An 18,258-nucleotide genomic window follows, 5' to 3' on the forward strand; every position below is an offset into this window, starting at 1 on the left:
ATAGGATTCTGATCTGTAGCCTATCCAAACGCATTATTATAATCTATCTCAGGTTTTATATTTCAAAACATTATTCGGACCTATTCGTTTTACAGCGGTCCAACATCAACATGTAGCCTTCCGCGGTTTCATTCGCATGGACCCATAGGCCCCGGCGGGGTGAAGAAAGTCTATGCTCCCATGCACTGGCTCTTGTCCATGTCTAAGCACCCTCCTGCAAAGACTTCACAAAATGTCTTGTTTACCGTTGGCAGGGGAAACATCAACATCACACTTCAATCTCATATAGCCTATGCGTATTCGATTGGCGTTGTGGCTGGGTTGAAAAATGAGGATATTCAACCTATGGGCCTATGCAACGGTAAAATAACGTTATTAGACTAGTTGAAAGACCGAACTGCGAACACATTATAAGGCATAATCAACCCCATAGTGTTTCATTTTGCATTTACGTCAATACATTTATTTTTCATCATCATATTCATTGAATGAATACAGTATGACTCTGACTTGAAGTAAAAAGTAATTGTAATCTTTTTTAACTTACTAAAGTGACTTTATAAAACGTCCTGTTTACAGTTGCTGTGGAAACGACAACACCACACCCACACATCGTGTATTCTTTTGTTGTTAATACGGTGGAACGCATCCGTATATTGTTTTTTTAGGCGACAGAAGAGCGAAGAAACAATTCTTCTCAGCATTAGCGCTAAGGTCTGTGTTAAATTGATCCCAAAGTTTGTGAAGTCTTAGCCTAAATGGATTGTTCTGAATGGGCAAGTTTCCTACCAGTAACGTAGACATGTGCTTTATTAAATTTTACACGGATATATGTGAGTGTGCAGTCAAATGGTCCATTTTCTAGCTGGGCTATTTTCACATCATCTTACGTCATGGGGACTTTAACCGATGCGTTCAGCCCATAGGCCTGAAGTCAGCAAGCATCTACTGTATTTTAACCCTTCCTTTCCCCCACCCAGATGGCCAACTTTGACATCACGGACAAAGTCCTCATAACAGAGGCTGCAGATCCTTCCTCACGTCTTTCCCCTTCTTATGTGGACCCTTATGAACGTTCTGTAAGATACATGGAAAGTCATAACATTTTACAGATTTTCCAGGTAAGACTTATTGTGGTAACTACGAAACTGTCCTTTTTGCGATTTCGTATTTGAGATGATATTGTTGTTGCACCGTGTTGAAACAAAGATCCTTAATAACTAATACTGACACCACTGATACTGATATTAATACTTTTGTACAACAATTTGAATAAAAGCTTACCAAATGAATAAATGTAAGTGTAAGAGAACCATCTTAGTGATCCCATTTAAGAATCACACAGGGTCATCAAATGACTCCAGATGACCTCAGTACAGGCTGGAACCTTACTTGCAGTCATTTGTAAGCAGGTTGTGCAAAACAAATACATTTCAGCAAGACCCAGTAATAATTCAGTTTAAAGCATACAGTTACATACAATGAAGTTACTTGATCATCATGTTTGTCTTTGTTTCTCACAGGAGATAACAGAGAACCTGGTTTTTGACAGGCCAGAAGATCCTCTCCGGTTTATGTTGGAGCAGGTGACCCAGTAACACCTCAAGTTTTGAGACAATATCTTCATACATATTCTATTAGACTGTTGCTCAACTTGTCCACCCTTTTGGTGACTGGGCACCACTTCAGTCATTGTCCACATTAATTAGAATCCTTTCACATGTCTTTTTTTGTATTCATTAATCATGACAAAAAAGGATTGATTGCTTTAATATTCTATGTAAAATGTTCAGCAGCAAAGCAAAAAGATTAGACTATAAGTGGTGCAATAATATTCTTGTCTCCTCAGGTGCAGAAGAAAATCCAAATGAGAGAGGAAGTGAGGAATAAAACTGAGTAGAGAATAGGCGTTCCACTCCATACCTCTGAAGATGAAAAACATCAGTTATGTGTAAACTCTAAATCAAGACATATAGTTCAGCGGTAACTACTCAGATACTTGAACCTGTTTTTTTTTTTTTTTTTTGTCAAAGGGTCAGGGTTAGCCTTAATGAAAAGGTCTGATAAGCACTGCCTGGACTATAGATACAAAACCACAGGGTGAAGTTTTCATTGAAGATTTGTTTTTTAAACAGTCTTTGTGAATAATGTTAAAATTGCTTCACTGCTGGCTGTATGTATTAGTAATGGGAAACACAATTCAAAAGGGGTTTGTTGAGAGAAGCCAACAATAGGCCAATAATGCCGATGAAATCCAAATGTCTGACAGTTTGAGTCATTTTTTTGCAGCCATGTGGGTTTGTCTTGCAACTCAATAAACACTGCAAACTGACAAAACAGGTTTTCACAATATCATATTTCTTTAACGAAACCCTGGTGCTTCTGATCCTTTGCATTTCATTTGGTCAATGAGGTTACACGAAGAGCGGGTTTCTGAGAAAGGTACGTGCCCGTCCATTTGTTTTAGCTTCATCACATCCATTTAATATTTCTATTAAGTTAATCAATTGTCAAGAAGGCCTAAATGGTTAATGTGTAAATTTGACTGATGTTAGTAACTCAGTATGTGCCTGAACTCTTCTTAGTTTGGATTTTGTTTCCCAAAAAATATTTGAATCTTTCCTGTGTCACCAACCCTGTGACCTACAAAGAATCACTTCTGCATTTCACAAAAATGTAGCATATTTGTATTAGCTGAAAGAAGATTCAAATGATAATACAGTATACTGATGACATAATGTTTATGTTGTCTGTTTCCATAGTAGCTTCCATAAACATTCTTTAAAATGCCCTCTCTGTCTGCTAGATAGCAATCTTTTAATCTGACACCTGCATGAGCAGAATGTGGTGCCGTGTTGTTAGAGAAGTGTTTTCAATATTTGATTTAGTCATAAGATTTTGTTTACTAGCCTGTAACCAACTCCTGACATTTGAATGTTTTAACTTAACCCTCCTGTCCCAAAATCATATTCAAACTTAAGAACATGACATCAAACATGAATCTAAGTACATGGCCTCCTATGTCGCCTCCTAAAATGATCCAGAAAATTGAGATTTGGTGAATAAAACTTTTTCATTTTCAGTATAGCTGTCCCTAAAACGTAACGCCTATTGTCTGATAGAAGACAATACTGATATCAGCGGTGTCAGGCCCTGTGAGGCCCAACCATATCAGAAAGGGAAAGGTGAGAAATTAGACTAAACCCAGCTCCTAGAAGATTCATTTAAATTACTGTATGTTTGGATTATATGGATGATGAAAAAGCTGTAACTCGAAGATTTTGTCAGTCTTGAAATCGCCTTGTCTTTGTCAAGTCCATTAATTTTTTTTATCCAATTCAGGGAAATTTGTTTGTACACAGGAATTAAAACACATTCAATCCATCATAAATACTACATAAACAGCACAACTGACACCACACAGAGATCACTTCATGTTGAAACCCAGAAATAAGTTCAGTCAATTAATACTTAGTGCCAATGTAACCTCCCAATAGCAAAACAAGCAAAAGAGTCCCCAAGTCTTTTTGCTCTGTGGGTGGAAACTCTATACCTTCTTCCTGAAGGCAAGAGCACAAACCCCCTCTTCAGGGGATGGTCAGTACAAGTCAATATGGACTGGGTCTTCCTTACGACCTGCCTAACCATAAAGCTCAGAGAGCTGAACTTGGTTTACCCCAATGACTTTACTGGCCACTCTGACAAGCCAATCAAGCCTGTTCTTATTAGCCAGATTCAGATTCCCAAACCACACCACCACACAAAAGGTCGCACTGACTCAATAAAAGTAAAAAAAAAAAACGTTTCAGTTCACATTTTTCCAGTTGTGTCATTGTGCATAAAGATTTAATTGAGTTATGAGATATATTGAACCCTGGGTCATGGTGACCCATAGTAATAGGTGTATTTATTAAGTCAATAGGAGGGTCCAATTTGCTTTTCGAAATGCAAAGAAATCTTTTTCCTATGACATGCATAGATATCAGATGTTAATACACCAAACGAATTTCTCTTTAAGGCATCTATTCAATTCTAGAAATTCAAGAAACAGTCATGACCCCTGATGTTGAAACAAAGGATGTCTGCTTAAGAGCTTGCTCGAGAGTGGCAACCTTGTAATAGCGGTAAGCATGTTATGAGTATCTACAAGAATATAGGTAGGACCTGAAATCCCTTATGCTCTGTCTCAACAAGTCTCTGCCCTTTGTTTGCAGTGCTGTGGAGTGGCGCTCATGGCCATGTGTATTTTCTTCATAACGGACCATGATAGACTATACATCCTGGTGTTTGCTACAGGAAATGACAGCATCTGGAGGGGGGCCTTGATAGGCCTCTTCACTGGGTTTGCCTTTTTACATTTCCATTTCCATGTATTCATTTAGCAGACGTTTTTATCCAAAGCGACTTCCAAGAGAGAGCTTTAGAAAGTGCATCGGCCCCTTATAATAACAACAAGATAGCCCCAAAAACATTGCGGGTAGCTAAAACACAAAGCACATATTGTGAACAACCAAAATGAGTGCCAAAGGGCAGAACCACAAGAGCATGTAATTAAACAAGTTACAATTAAACAACATGAATCGCTATAAGAACAAGTGTACCTGTAGAAAAGCAAGCAACAGTAAAAAAAATATTTCACAGCGAGTACAACAACATAAATCAGTTACCACTAACCAACAAGAGCAACAAATCTCAAAGCAAGAGTCATTGTGATCATTGAGGAAGCTAACATTGGGTCCAGCAAACCATTCCTAAGTACCGTTGTACTCCCGGAAAACAAGTGCGTTTCGAGCCTTTTCTTGAAGTTGGAGAGACAGTCAGTGTCTTTTTCTGCACATCTTTATTCGGAATGTATGCCACTGTTGGGTCCAACAGACACCAACTACTGGCTATGAGTTGCTGTTTTCATGGTGTTGTTCATAACCTCATGAGTTGGATTGTATGGTTTTATAAGTGTCCGTTGGTTCATTTTTGAATCATGTGGTTATAGCCTTATTATTCATATATGAGTTGAGTGATGCACTGTACATGCCAGAAAAATAATTCAAATATGTTCTTTTCAAATTAACCCTCCTCTAGTACCTCATCCTGATGATAATTATATACGCATTTGAGGTGGCTTCAACTGTCACGGCTGCAACGCACAAGGACTGGGTAAACCATGATGTTTATTGATTAAAATGTATTTTAAAAAACGAATTATATAAAAAGTTAATTAAAGAAAAAAAATCAGATTCAGGGCACTCAGTTACAAGCAGCACTCTCTAAACGTTTCCATCGTTTTGTCTACTCTGCCCTTAGTTCATCCCAAATCTCTTCCTGAAGCAAATGCTGCAAAATTACAGCAAACCATTGCCAGAGGATCTTCCCAGTACACAGGACTAGATCTATGTTATCAATGGAATAACAGACACTTGGAACCGCATCATGACTGAGGTAACTCCTTCTGGATATAGTATTCCTGTTCTTGCCAAATATCTACCAGTTTACTGTACCAAGTAGGGATAAATGGGCCGACACTTCAAACTGTAGGAGACCATGGATTAACAGTGACATTCTTGACAAAGCCACCCAGTAAGTGGAGTGTAATGTAGTGAGGGAACGGTTACAGGGTGCATTTGAAAATTAGGGAGTTGTTACCATCTACTTTGACCTACACGCACAGCTCTCATAAAGCAGCTTGGAGCAAACACATTTTGTTCCATTTGTGGCAGTTGTGGGGCTCGGGGGTTGTGAAGTTTTTTTCCATAGAAAAACGCCTGAAGTCCCACAACAAGAATGCTTTGCTTACAGTCTAAGTGCTGTGGAGTGTATGGGCCAGAAGACTGGGTTAAGTATGACTCATCATTCAGACAGCAGAACTCAGACGCTGAATGCCCCTGGCCCAGACTTTGCTGCCTGCAGGATGCCAAGGGAGTCATCAGCCACGTGGAGGGCGGCAAAATTGGGGTCAAACCCTTCCTTTATGTACAGGTAGTCCTAATAGTTTTGTTTGTTTGTGTTGAAATGTCTCGTTGAAATATGAATGTAAAAACAAAATACAACACATAAAAGACCCCTGAAACTCTTATCCATTAGGGTTGTTATGACTTCATTGCTGGTCCTTTGATCCAACATAGTTTTGGAGTCTCTTGGTTTGGATTTGCCATTATGTGCTTCACGGTGAGTACATGTAGGATGCACTCTGTATGACTTATCAACTTCCTGACGAAGGAAGTTGGACGTCTTTAATTCACTATGAATGTGACATTTGAGACAAATTTGAAAGACTCAGACTTCAGTTTTTACATGAACGTGCCCTTGCTACAGTGTGGGATAATTAAACAGTGTAATTATAGTACCAGTCGTTGAATCACTCCGCCCTTTAGGTGGTTGTTGTTAGGCTTTCTCCTGTATACTGTACAGTATATGTGAAAAGGCACCCATTTTTACATGAATATTGTCTTATATTTATATTTTTTTGTCTTCTGTGTTTGTGTGGTAGTGTGAAAGTGCAATGTGGAAAGCATCCTTGCTTAGTCTTTTCATTTCCTCATTTAATATTTGTTGTATTTGTGCTTGAGACTTTTGCACAGTACTGTATGTATGTAGGATATATACTGCATATACACAGTATAATAAAAAAAAATCAAAAACAGAAATAGCTCCATGGGGAACTGCCTAAATATGTCCCTTTTTTGGTTTCTTTCCAGTTCTTTGTGATGCTGGGAGTGAATGTCCGATATACTCAGTTGGATTATTGAAGAGGACCACCAACACAAATTTGGATAGTGTACCATCATTTTAGAGAGGGTTTGTTTTTATATATATATTTTGTTGAAATACAAACATATTATGTGAATGGAGATCACGGAAAACCTCTCAGACGCAATTTTAATATTTAGATTTACAGTGAATTGACATATATTCTGTATTGTGTCCAGTTGTCTTCATACAAAATCATACATGTTACATTACTTGATGTATCTGTGAGCCATCCATTGTATCACTGTGCTAATACTGCACTTGTCTTGAGTCATATCCAATGTCAACATGGACTTTACACATTTCTCATGTTTTGACTTCATTATAATTCCACAGTGTCTCTATACATACACATCATGGTGTTTACAACAAAGCAACACCAACTGACTCTTATGATAATTCTGTGATCTACCCAAACAGTACTATCAAAAGTCACAAAAATTCACAAAACAAAACCATGGTTGGAAACAACAGAACATAATATAAAGTCTGGCAATGTGGCTTATAATTACTTTCAGGGAAGTTTACACTAAAGAGACTGCAGTGAGAAGAGGGTCAATGGTTAACTACTATCTATGCAGTAGATAAATATACGCTAGATAAATACTATTAGTATCCATACTATAATAAAAACTGAGATATTACCCTTCTTAATTTGTTGACACCACACCAAGCTGACAATTCTTTAGGAATATAGTTCCAATAACTAATGTCAGTATCACCACAATGTGTAAAGTAAAAAAATCACAATGTGAAAAATAGGATCTTAAATGTATAAATAGTAACCAATTAGCAAGTACTGAGGACACATTTACGTTAAGCAAATCAATTTAAAAGTGGTTGTCTGCATGACCTGGGTCAACATGCATTTAGTGTACATGCAAAACAACATGCAAACTTGGCTTTGTTAGAACACTTTATGGATTTCTGAAATACTTCATGGCTTTAGATATTTAATAAATTCAAGTGTGTTAAGAAGATATCAATTAATTGTACTCTTTTCTCTGAGCTAAATGGCACTACTGATATTTACACTTCATAATCTAAGTAGAAAAATTGCAAACACTTCACATTCCACCTTGACTTTATGAGGCAGTTGATAAGCATTATCTTATAATTTTGGGGATAAGTTCCTTACTGTATAACATGGAGGATCATAACAATTGTCAACATTTTAACAATTTCCCCAAATAGTTGGGCAAGAGACTTATGTAAAATTGCAGCATATTTCAAATCTTGCAAGATTGAAAGATTTGATACCAAAGTACTAATTAGAAACGTTATCATTTTAGTACTGGATGAGGGGATTCACTCAATCTGTCTGTGGCTTCTGTTGTCAAATATCATGGACCTTCTCTGAGGCTGGTAGAAGCAACTGGTTGACGTCTCCAGCCTCTGGCCACTTTTGGGCATAGTCATTTTGCTCCTCAAGGTCACCCCCTCAGGGGTCTTAATATTATCTGTCAACTCTTTAGAAAAGACTTCGAGGGTTAATGTTTCAGTTGGGCTCTTGATAGGTGAGAGGAGGACCTTGCCTTCATCCCCCAAGGTTGGGTAGTCCATAATGGGGAAAGGTGGACTGAACAGGATCAGACTTTGGGGTCTCTGACGACTCCTGAAGGATGACCTCTGCAGGAGGTTGGGTCTGTCAGGTTTGGGCAGATCAACAAAAGGCTCAAAATGAGTGGGCCGCTTCCTCCTCAGAACTGTCACATCTGAAGTTGTCGCGGTTTTACAAGTCTCTGACGCTTTGTCTGTTATCATGGGCTGCCTTTGGGACTTGGGTGCAGGCTCCTCATTTTCCAGCTCCTCCTTGACGTTTCGAATGGGCTGGAACAGAGGCACAGTTTCGACCTTCTCCACCAGAGTTTTCGTGACCTCCTTCCCCTGCCCCTTGGCTCCGTTAGAGCTCTTGTCATGCCTGGAGTGAGGTACGTGGCTGTACTGCACCTTGGGAGGGATGACAGGCACAGCTTTGGCCTGGCACGTCTTGATCATAAACGCCGTCCTGACGGACGACACGCTAACGGGGGCCGAGTTACGTCGGAGAGGGGCCTGGCGGTTGTTCAGAAACAACTCCAGCTCCAACGACATGCCGGTGGGCTTAGGCCCGGAGGGGCTCCCTGCCCCTAGCTGCGTCGAGGAAAACTCAAAGGAATTACGGTTCTGTTGATTGGAAATGTCTCTGATGCACCGATGTCCCAGGTCGAGATTGAGGGAATATGGTCTATGTTTGGAAAAGCCGTTTTCCTCCGTCCTCTCTATGCGAGATGCCTCTGAGTGAGACGTCTGTCTGTGAAACCTCTGAGAGGATAAGGTGGTGTTCTTTGTCCTGCCTGCGCAGCCGAGACCTTTGTGTGGCCGTGTGTCATCGGTGGTTTTGGAAGATGTGGGCTGTTGATGTAAGCAGTCGGTCTCAGTTTTGCCACCGTTTGTTTGAGAGATGTGGCCTGCCAACGAGTCAGCGCCCCAAGCAGGGCCTGATCTGTCTTTGTCGGAAGAGGAAAGAGGTGCCGAGTCTCCTTCTTTGGGCTGCGTTTGCTCTCCGACTGGAAACGTTGGTGACACCTCGAGTTTCTCAAACAATTCCTTGAGGGTAGGGGAGTGGAGAGGGCTTGTAACCCAATGTTTGTTGGAGCTGAAGTCTTCCCAGGGCTCCACCAACTCCAGCTCCTCTACTCGTCCCCCACATCCATCCTCTTCCTCCTGAGCTGCTAGCCGCAAAGTGTGAGGTCTCTCCGGACAAAGAGACAGCCTCTCAACACCTCCTACAAGCTCAGCAGGCGTGACCAATTTCTCGACTTTGCGTACAACCTCTTTGATCTCGTCATCAGCTGTATGTTTCCCCGATGTCCATTGACCTTTTTTTGCCACAGGTATGGAATTGTCTAAGATGTTTCCTGACGGCGGGGGGATTGTGACCGGGCTTTGAAGAGCAAGAAGTACGTTTGTCTCTGTGTGAGGAGGAAGCTGGAGCCATGAAGTCATTTTGAAAGAGCTCTCTGTGTCCACCCTTTGAGACATATGTGACAGTTTGTTTTCTGGTTTATAGATGAAGTGTGGAGAGTGAGGCAGAGGATCTTTTGTATCCTCACTGACAATGAAATCAAAGTCTTTGTCAAATGAAGTCAGCTTATCTGAGGGGTACTTGTTTCCTGAGTGTTCTCCTGTCATAGCAGCAAAATGATCCATCCGTTGAGGCTTTGCACACATAAAAGGCTGTCCCTTATACAACAAAGAGTGATTTGGAAGGCTGCTCCTCCTTTTGGATTGTAAACCCAGCTTTGGTTTAACATCTTGACATATGGTTTTGGTGGAGCACAATACTGGTTCCTCTTCCAGTATATCAAACTCAGGCTCAGTGATTTTAAGCTCAAGATGAAGGTCAGACCACTGTTCTTTTCTCCCAAGAGAATATCTGCTGTCCTGAAATATGGTACGAAGACAACATTGTAAGACATTTTTGAAACTGAAAAGTTTTCACATCTGTGGTACAGCTTTGGACAAAGTTGAGGAATTCATATTACCAGTTGAGTCTGAATTTTTGGCTCAAGGTTTGGTGCAAGTCGGTTGTCCAGTTGTTTTCCAGGTGATTGTTGTATTTGTTTTTCTCCAATGGTGGAGATGAGGGTCTGGTTGGTCAATGACTGAAAGCCTTCCAGGGTGGAAGGTTGTTTGGTCAAGGTTGTTTTCTCTCCTTTGCAGACTGAGTCTGAAACAGAAATATCTGTAATGAGTATCGAAACATTCTAGAAAACAGTGGTCTAAAGATGCACACACTGGGTCAACATGCCAAAGACTGGGAGTTCAGTATCTGACAAGCACACACTCGTGCCTCAAAAACGTAGAAGTGAAAAAAGAAATATGCAATACCCTCAGACACACTTGTTGACATTGGATCCTCGTTGCTCTTCTTCCCCGCTAGCCTGTCCTCCATTTCCAGAGGTGAGCCACAACTGTTGCTCCTGTACATGCTGTGTGGGTTCCCTACCCTGCTTTCACCCAAGATACTCTCTCTGCACGCAGAGCCTCCGTTGCCGTCGCTCAACTCAGACTGGCTGTACTCCCTGCTGGGCTTCAGAGCAGCTCCGGCTGGGGGTCTGTCTTTTCCCGTTGCCCTGCAGGGGGTGCTGTTGGAGCTGATGACCGCCGACACCCGCAGAGGCACCGACACCGCGAAAGGCTCGGAGATGTTGAGAGCCTTGCGCTGGTGCCGAGGGGAAGACTCGAGAGGGAACAGGCTTCCCGGGAAGGAGGGCCGGGAGGAGCTGGAGTGGGAGGAGCCAGAGTAGAGCATCCTCCTGTTCTTTGGCGAGGTGGGCTGGCAGCTGCTGAGGTCGTCGCCTTTGAAGACTTTGAGTTGCTCTGGTAGGGCTTTGGGCGGCGCCGCCAAGGCCCCCGGGGAGCCTCTTCTCTTCATGCTGGGGCTGCCGCCGCCCGTCGCCTTGCATGATTCCGTCCGATCGCACTCCCACTTCTGGTCCTGCTCGTTGAGGTCGTAGAGCGTGTCAGACCCCAGGGTTCTGGATTTCATGCCGAATCCGTTGCCTCCCCCGGCCATGCTCATACTTGATTTTTCGTCCTCTGCGTTCGTAAGCAAATGCAAAGCAAAACAATATCGTAGAGCCAATCCAACTGAGAGGTAAAGAAACGTCCTAGATACATTTGTTAGCAAAACAGTATGAGTTATGTGGTATGCAGTTTACGTATTGATATGTGTTTAAATGGATTTTGAAGGCATTTCATGCATCAATTCACCTGTTGGGAGAGAGCACAAGGAGTCCATACTTCTAGCTGGTCGAATAGTTGTTTTTTCTGAGGACAAAAGGTGCCATAACTCATTAGAATCTACAGTCAAGAAGTGGTGTGAGAAAGTCAATGCCTTAAATTTAAATATTCTTTGTTTAATTCTTGTCCATGCTTTTTCGTCGCCGCTGTAGTTGTGGCTTCCTCTGGATTGGTGTACTATGGCAGTGCCTTACCTGATATGTTCTGTTCTCTCATCAACACACTGCCATTGCGGTTCAGTTTGCCCTTGCTTTCAGTCACAGACTTGCCCAGGTTGAAGATGGATTTCCACTTTTTAGATTTTCCCGATAACTTCCGTCTACAAAGTGGAGATGAAGTGTACAAATAACCAACATGACGAAACTAGGTAACATACACTCAATACGTTGAAGCGATTTCATCCAGAAAGAGCTCACAGATCAGGACGGGGGATGGGAATCTCTCTTACTTGCTGTCGGACATGTCTAAGACCGTGTGGTAGAGGGTGGCAGTGCTTGTGTCGGGGAGGCTGTTCTCTCGCTGCCGTTCTCTGCGGGCTGGGTGGTTGGGGCTCAGAGAGCGAGCTTGGGCCTCTTCCAGGCTCATCAGTTTCATGGGTCCTCCCTGTCCACTGATAGGCAGCGTGGCATACTTCTCCCCACACACCACACTTGGGCCTGGAGAAACAAAAGAGTAACTTTGTCGTTTTTTGTTGTGTTTTTTTTTGTTTTTACACCCAACCAGATGAGCTCTACGTTTACTTTTGGGAGTATGGATTTTTTTTTATACCTTCTTTTGGTTTCGTTGGGACAGCACCATTATTAAAGATCTGCTCTGTGTGATTGAGGATGAATTCAACCACTGACTGCTGGACCCGCACCTCCTGGAAAGCTATGTCCCCGTTGCGGGACAAAACCTCTTTGGATCTGGAAAACACAGAACCCAAAGAAAACTGTAAATGCAATTCACAAACATGGACGTGGTCTGTACCACTTTATACAAGGGTTGCAAATATACAGTCCTGTAAGCTAAATATTGTAGGGAGAGAGTGATGCTATTACTTACCTGAGTAAATTTGGAGCCCAAACCAACGCCAGATTACGTGTGTGCATGTTAGTCTGAGGGCTTAGGGTGGCCAGGTGGGCAAGGTGCTTGGTAAGATATTCCAGAGTCCTGAGGAAAACAAAGAAAACAAAATGAATATATGGACTATAAATCTCATTTATGGAATATATATATATATACATATATATAATCGCTGACTATTTCTAAGCAGTGGAAGAACAAGTCAAAAAGTACATCTGTCAACGCTGGGAGGATAAAAAATGTACCTAAAGTGAGGGACAGGGAGTTCTTTGATGACACCCTGAATATGTTGCAGCTTCTCATGATCCCCTTGGACTAAAGCGGCATCCTGCAGGACCCAAGTCAGACATGACATTTACATTCAGTCATTTAGCAGACGCTTTTATCCAAAGCGACTTACAAGAAAGAGCGAAAGGTGCATAGGTCAATGATCACAAACAACGAGATAGCCCCCCAAAAAATGTGGGTAGCCAAAACATGAAGCATACATTGTGAAAATCAAATAAGAGCCAATGGGTAGAACCAAAAGAGCATGCAGTGAAAAAAGTTACAATTATTACATTAACAGCGCTTAAGGTGTGAATTAACATGACTTTCTTTAAATCAGCGGTGTTCAATCCTTGTCCTCAGGATCCACTGTCCTGGATGTTTTGTTGTTCCCCTGCCCCAGCACACCTGATTCAAATGAATGGGTTGTTATCAAGCTCTGTGGAAGCCTGTGTGCTGGAGCAGGGAAACATCGAAAACACACAGGACAGTGGACCTTGAGGACCGAGACTGAACACCCCCTACTTTAAACGATGCACAGAAAACACGAGCTTTCTGATTTAGCGAAGAGTTGGAATCTCTATGAGCAACGGAAATGTTCTGGAAACTTCTGCATATTCAGCGATACTTACAGTGAATTGTTTGTACAGCTCATGCGTGAGCAGGGGGTTGGGCAGCTCCCTGAAGTACAGCTTGCATAAAGAGCCCACACAGTGAATATCCTGAAGGTAAACTTCCTTCGTAAGGTCAGGGCATGACTCTGAGCAGAATTCCTGCCTGTGGGTAAGCCACATTCCCACACACACACACACACACAAACACACACACACAAACACACACACACAAAGACACATATTTATGCAAACACAAACACATTTGTCTGGATGTTTTATAGATTCACGTGATGGTTAAATTCTTGCTTTCTGACTGGTTTATTGATATACTGTGAAACAAACAACATGGAAAGAATATAGTTACTTGTGCAGAGTAATGTTCTATCTAAACACAATCATGCAAACACTAGCCTCCTTGGTAACATTTTATAACACAATACGAAGGCAATGATGTATTTGTCCATTCTGAAGGGTATATTTAATCTGGTACTTTGTTAAACTAATGAAATCAATTACCTGAGTCTTTGGATGTTTGAGGTGACACCTGAAAGTCTGTATATCCCATCCACAACCCCATGCTTCTCAATAAACTCTGCACACGTCTTCAGAACCTGTGGAACTACATCAAAAAAACAAGATGTGAAATATTCTTTAGCCACATTCCCCTGGCAACTTTTTCCCCGAGGGGGGGAAAAAGTTGGTAAAATGTTTATATATTTTAAGAAAAATAAATGTCACAACATAGTGTTGTTATTCATTATAGTTCTGCATCAATAACTGAATTAACTACTGTAATTAACTGAGGTTGTTCACATTTATGACATCACAGGAAGTCCAGGATGTCCTCTTAATAAATACAAAGGGCAGCATGGTTGCAAAGCTACTGGCAAAAATGTGGGTCTCAGCGGGCTACTGCAGTAGACACACTCTATTTTTACATAATAAAGCTCTACAGGGGTTACCAAACTAAGTGCCTTTCTCCACTGATAAATTAAACAAGAGTTATGAAAATCTGTACTAGATTTTTTAAGAGAAGGCAGTGTTTTGCCTGCCTTACGGTACTGTCATTGAAAAGTCTGAATTGATTAATAACGCACACTGTTGTCACAATGTCAAAGATGACAATGCCACCTAAAGTTCAGTGAGTGAGAGAATATACACCACTTGGATATTTGGTGTTATATGCAGCAGAAAAAATGTCTGGTGCCGACGCAAAGGGAAGTGTGATTAACAACATGAAAAGCTCCATTACCCCGTAACATCATACGAAGTGTGATTAACAACATGAAAAGCTCCATTACCCCGTAACATCATACGAAGTGTGCAGGATGAAAAACAAACTGAAGGTGACTGGATCATGATTAAATAAATAAGAACAATCCCAAACCCCAAAGAAAGCACACACACCCATTATGTTTCACACACTATAAATGATACCCTTCTGGGGTTTTTTTCTTGTATCACACTTGTTTAACTCTATCTCTGTTTTCTATTCCAAAGGGCTGCTGAGTCTCAGGAAGGTGGAATTTGACAGGAAGTTAAAAATGGTTTGTTTGTTTCAGAGGATGGCTGACACACCCAGTCTTTGCAGCTGGTATTACTTGCAACACTTCCTCTAATAGAAAATGGCTTTTGAAATGTTACCACCCAAGGGTTCTACTGTGGATGCTGTCTGAACTACAGTCGTCCTTGACAGGTCATTACTATTCTTAAAAAAATATATAAATGGAATTAAAATAGCTTCATCAAATCTCATATTTCTTCATATTCCAAAACAAAAAGGACATTGTATATCCCTCCACTACTATAAAAAAATACAATATCCAAAGATAACACCTCTCATGGACGTATTGTATAATTAAGATGTATGAGATTCTTTACTGTCCATTAGCTTCCAGGGGTTCTTTCAGAAGTGGTGACAAGAACAAATGACCAATGGACTTATAAGTGATACATAGGTCCCCGTGAAGCAAACTATGCTTAATGACAATGGCTTGTTTTCAAACACAATGACATGTGTGGAGGGGAAGGTATTACTCTCAATCATAATTCTGATCAGTATGCATGCCCTTACGTAACACACAACAGTATGATGCATGGTATTTTGTCATTTATTATAAAGCAGTCAGTACAGACGGCTATTATGACCAAGTATGCCCATCCCAAATGGGTAAGACACGCCCCTGACATCCTGCACTAAAATACCCATTAAAACAATTAAACCCCTTTTTCAAGGATGAGCTGTGTGGACGTGCTCTAAATTTGCAAACCCAGCTAAGCTTCAAGCTCTGTGGCTGTATGAAAGGGAGTTTGTTCTCTTACATGAGGCTTGCTAAAGGGTACACATTGAACCCTTTCAGTGGCATGGCCGTGGTCAAAATGGTGGGTAGTTTGAAACAGAATTCAAGCCACTGAGTGTTTGCCTGGAATGAAGATGTTTGTGAGCCCCAAAAAAAGACTGAGTGTTGAATTGAATTGCTAGAAATTCTACTTCAATGGTTTATGTTAACAATAGTAATTACAGGGGTCTCTCAGTTGTGCTGCCATAAGTGTCTCCGAAATCATGCTGAAAGTATGACTACAAAATATGACCACTATGAAGACAACATTTAGTTTCCCATCTCTGAAAGCAGCACTGCACAGGCTGAGAGCAGAGAGCACTGGGCACAGGCAGGGGAAATTACCCCTAAAAAGGAACCACACCCTTGGTCACATATCACCCTTTCCTTAAACTCTGTGGAATCATGGATTATTTAAATTGATCAAATACAAAGGACCAAAAAAGGCAACCTGGTTTGACCATTGGATATACCTAGTGAAATGAAAATTGCTTTGAGTTCTATGGTAATTTGGCCAGATATTTATAATACATTTAGGCCGTTGAAGGGTAGTTATTAGTTAGTCACATTTGACAAGGTTTTATACATCCAAAGTACATATCTACAGTGCATGTGTGTATTGGACAATTAGTGTGTGTTCCAACTGGGTTACTTTCCTGTGTAATAATGGCAGCATTGTAGCATTCACAAATCGAGTATTCACAGCAGAAACTGACTTTTCTCCATATCAGCTGGACAGCTGTACACACTGAAGACAGTATAAACATTGAAGGTTTACCATCCTGTCCTGAGCTCTGTAGATGTTCTATGAGGTTGCAGCCAAATGCGTTGTCACTTCCTTTCTTTTTGGACCGCTGCTTGGCTCCTTTATTCTTCATCTGGATCCAGTTAGTCGTCCAGTTCAGAGCAAACAAATCCCAAAATACACAACCATTGATGTGAGAGAGATCCTGCGAAAGGGATCAAATGTAGGCAGAATGTCAAACACATTCAAACCAAAATGTCCATGGCCCCAAAGTGGACTTATCCACTCACATCTTGACCAAAACGTTGGGTAGGGTGAGAATTTCCTGACCAAAGCATAAAGTTGACGTCACTTTTTGGTTACGACTTTTGGTCCTTTAGATATTCAAAGCTGTCACGAAAAACGGTGACAGAATGTTCCATTGCATTGGTGAGATAGCTGGAAATGTAGATTAGCAATGGTAGTCCAGAAAGTGATTTATCTCATGAAGATTTGCAGAAACAGCATAAGAATTAGTTGGTTTCCTGTTTTCCGTTTTTTTTTCCTCCACCCCAGTCTGCCTGTGCATTTTTTCTCTCTTATCCTCCCGTCCAAACAATCTCTGTCCTCTTCCCTTTCAGTATAGGAGGAAACTTCTCAAATGAGGCAAAGGAATACTGTCTCCGTCAGATTTCCAGCTTTGTTTTTCACTTTTTCCCTGTTTTGAAGGTCATGGTAGTTGTGTCAGTGGCATGGCATGGAGGTTTGAAATGTCAAGACTTTGTAAAGGGGAGGGAAGTGAGGAGTCAGGGGAGGGGAATAGCGGATTGCTGTTACTCTCTGCTGTAGAGATTACTGACTCTTTTTTCCACTTTGTTTTTTTTTGCCCTGGTCCTAACAGGAAATCTGCTCTCTGCCTTCCTGAATGCTCCCAAAGTACACAATTTCCTGTACAGAGAGCCTTGTTTGGAAAACAAAAACAGACGGGCTCTGAAGAGAAAAAGAGGAGGGGGGCAGAGCGAAACGAAGGCTGGAAGGACACAGATGTGAATGGGGGGGTGGAGACACATGGTTCTTATTACCAACTGCTAAGCAGTTTCATCTTTTCTCCCTCTGAACTCAAATCATTGCCTGTCTCGGATCAAATGAATGAAGGTGAATAAAACACGAACTGGAAAGAGCACGTTATTCTAAAGTCTGCGTTTAACTGTGACATCCATTTTGTGAGGAGACTCTCCTTACTCCACACGGCATTAGCAGTATAGGAGTTGTCTGTGATGTACAACACACCGTTTGGGTATAAACCAGAGGCCCTCCTTGTTCAAACAAGAAATCAGTTTACAGTGGAGCACCATATGAATTCACAAGCACATGATGTTTATCTGGACTCAGCCAGGGTCAAACTTGGGTGTCAGCACACTTGGTGTCTAAACATCTAGCTCTTCAAACCAAAACGTACACGGTACTTGAGAACACATTATTTTGGAGAACATAGCGTATTTGTCCTCTAATAAAATCTGAACTGCGATTAAACGTTCTAATTGTACTTTTAAAATCAGGTTTCATATTGAATTGTGTTGAAAAGGAAAAGCTTGAAAGGCCAGTTGTTTTTGGCTAAAAGTAGGTCTCAAAAGAGGCCTTGGGCATGAATCCAGACCTGCTGAGCTATTGATCTTTCTCATCCATTCTTATGCAGGGAATCTTCTCTCTGTAATGT

The 18,258-nt window shown here is 41.3% G+C and overlaps 2 protein-coding genes across 3 annotated transcripts; one reads left to right on the top strand and one right to left on the bottom strand.

The window, feature by feature from the left end:
- Positions 1-308: 308 nt before the first annotated feature.
- LOC124482680 (uroplakin-1b-like) lies at positions 309-6,780 on the top strand. Its single transcript, XM_047043135.1, is given in 15 exon segments — positions 309-361; positions 580-714; positions 981-1,121; positions 1,524-1,586; positions 1,850-2,442; positions 3,084-3,185; positions 4,019-4,090; positions 4,093-4,124; positions 4,215-4,348; positions 4,825-4,912; positions 5,080-5,154; positions 5,302-5,436; positions 5,794-5,973; positions 6,079-6,162; positions 6,693-6,780. Coding segments are annotated over 9 exon segments (816 nt in total). The 5' UTR covers positions 309-361; positions 580-714; positions 981-1,121; positions 1,524-1,586; positions 1,850-2,442; positions 3,084-3,185; positions 4,019-4,053; the 3' UTR covers positions 6,744-6,780.
- A 78-nt stretch (positions 6,781-6,858) lies between these two features.
- Positions 6,859-17,350, bottom strand: arhgap31 (Rho GTPase activating protein 31). 2 transcript variants are annotated; one of them, XM_047043123.1, is made up of 12 exons: positions 16,596-17,350; positions 13,995-14,097; positions 13,497-13,641; positions 12,843-12,925; positions 12,577-12,684; positions 12,301-12,437; positions 11,981-12,188; positions 11,727-11,851; positions 11,503-11,559; positions 10,630-11,328; positions 10,272-10,456; positions 6,859-10,170 (listed from the first exon to the last, which is right to left on the bottom strand). In XM_047043123.1, exons 1-12 carry the CDS (start codon positions 16,693-16,695, stop codon positions 8,053-8,055), a joined length of 4,068 nt encoding a protein of 1,355 aa, XP_046899079.1. In that variant the 5' UTR covers positions 16,696-17,350; the 3' UTR covers positions 6,859-8,052. The 2 variants fall into 2 exon arrangements, with proteins under 2 accessions (XP_046899079.1, XP_046899078.1); XM_047043122.1 differs by having other exon boundaries at positions 10,618-11,328.
- Positions 17,351-18,258: the final 908 nt, after the last annotated feature.

Source organism: Hypomesus transpacificus, chromosome 20, assembly GCF_021917145.1.
Source record: "Hypomesus transpacificus isolate Combined female chromosome 20, fHypTra1, whole genome shotgun sequence".
Lineage (NCBI taxonomy): Eukaryota > Metazoa > Chordata > Actinopteri > Osmeriformes > Osmeridae > Hypomesus > Hypomesus transpacificus.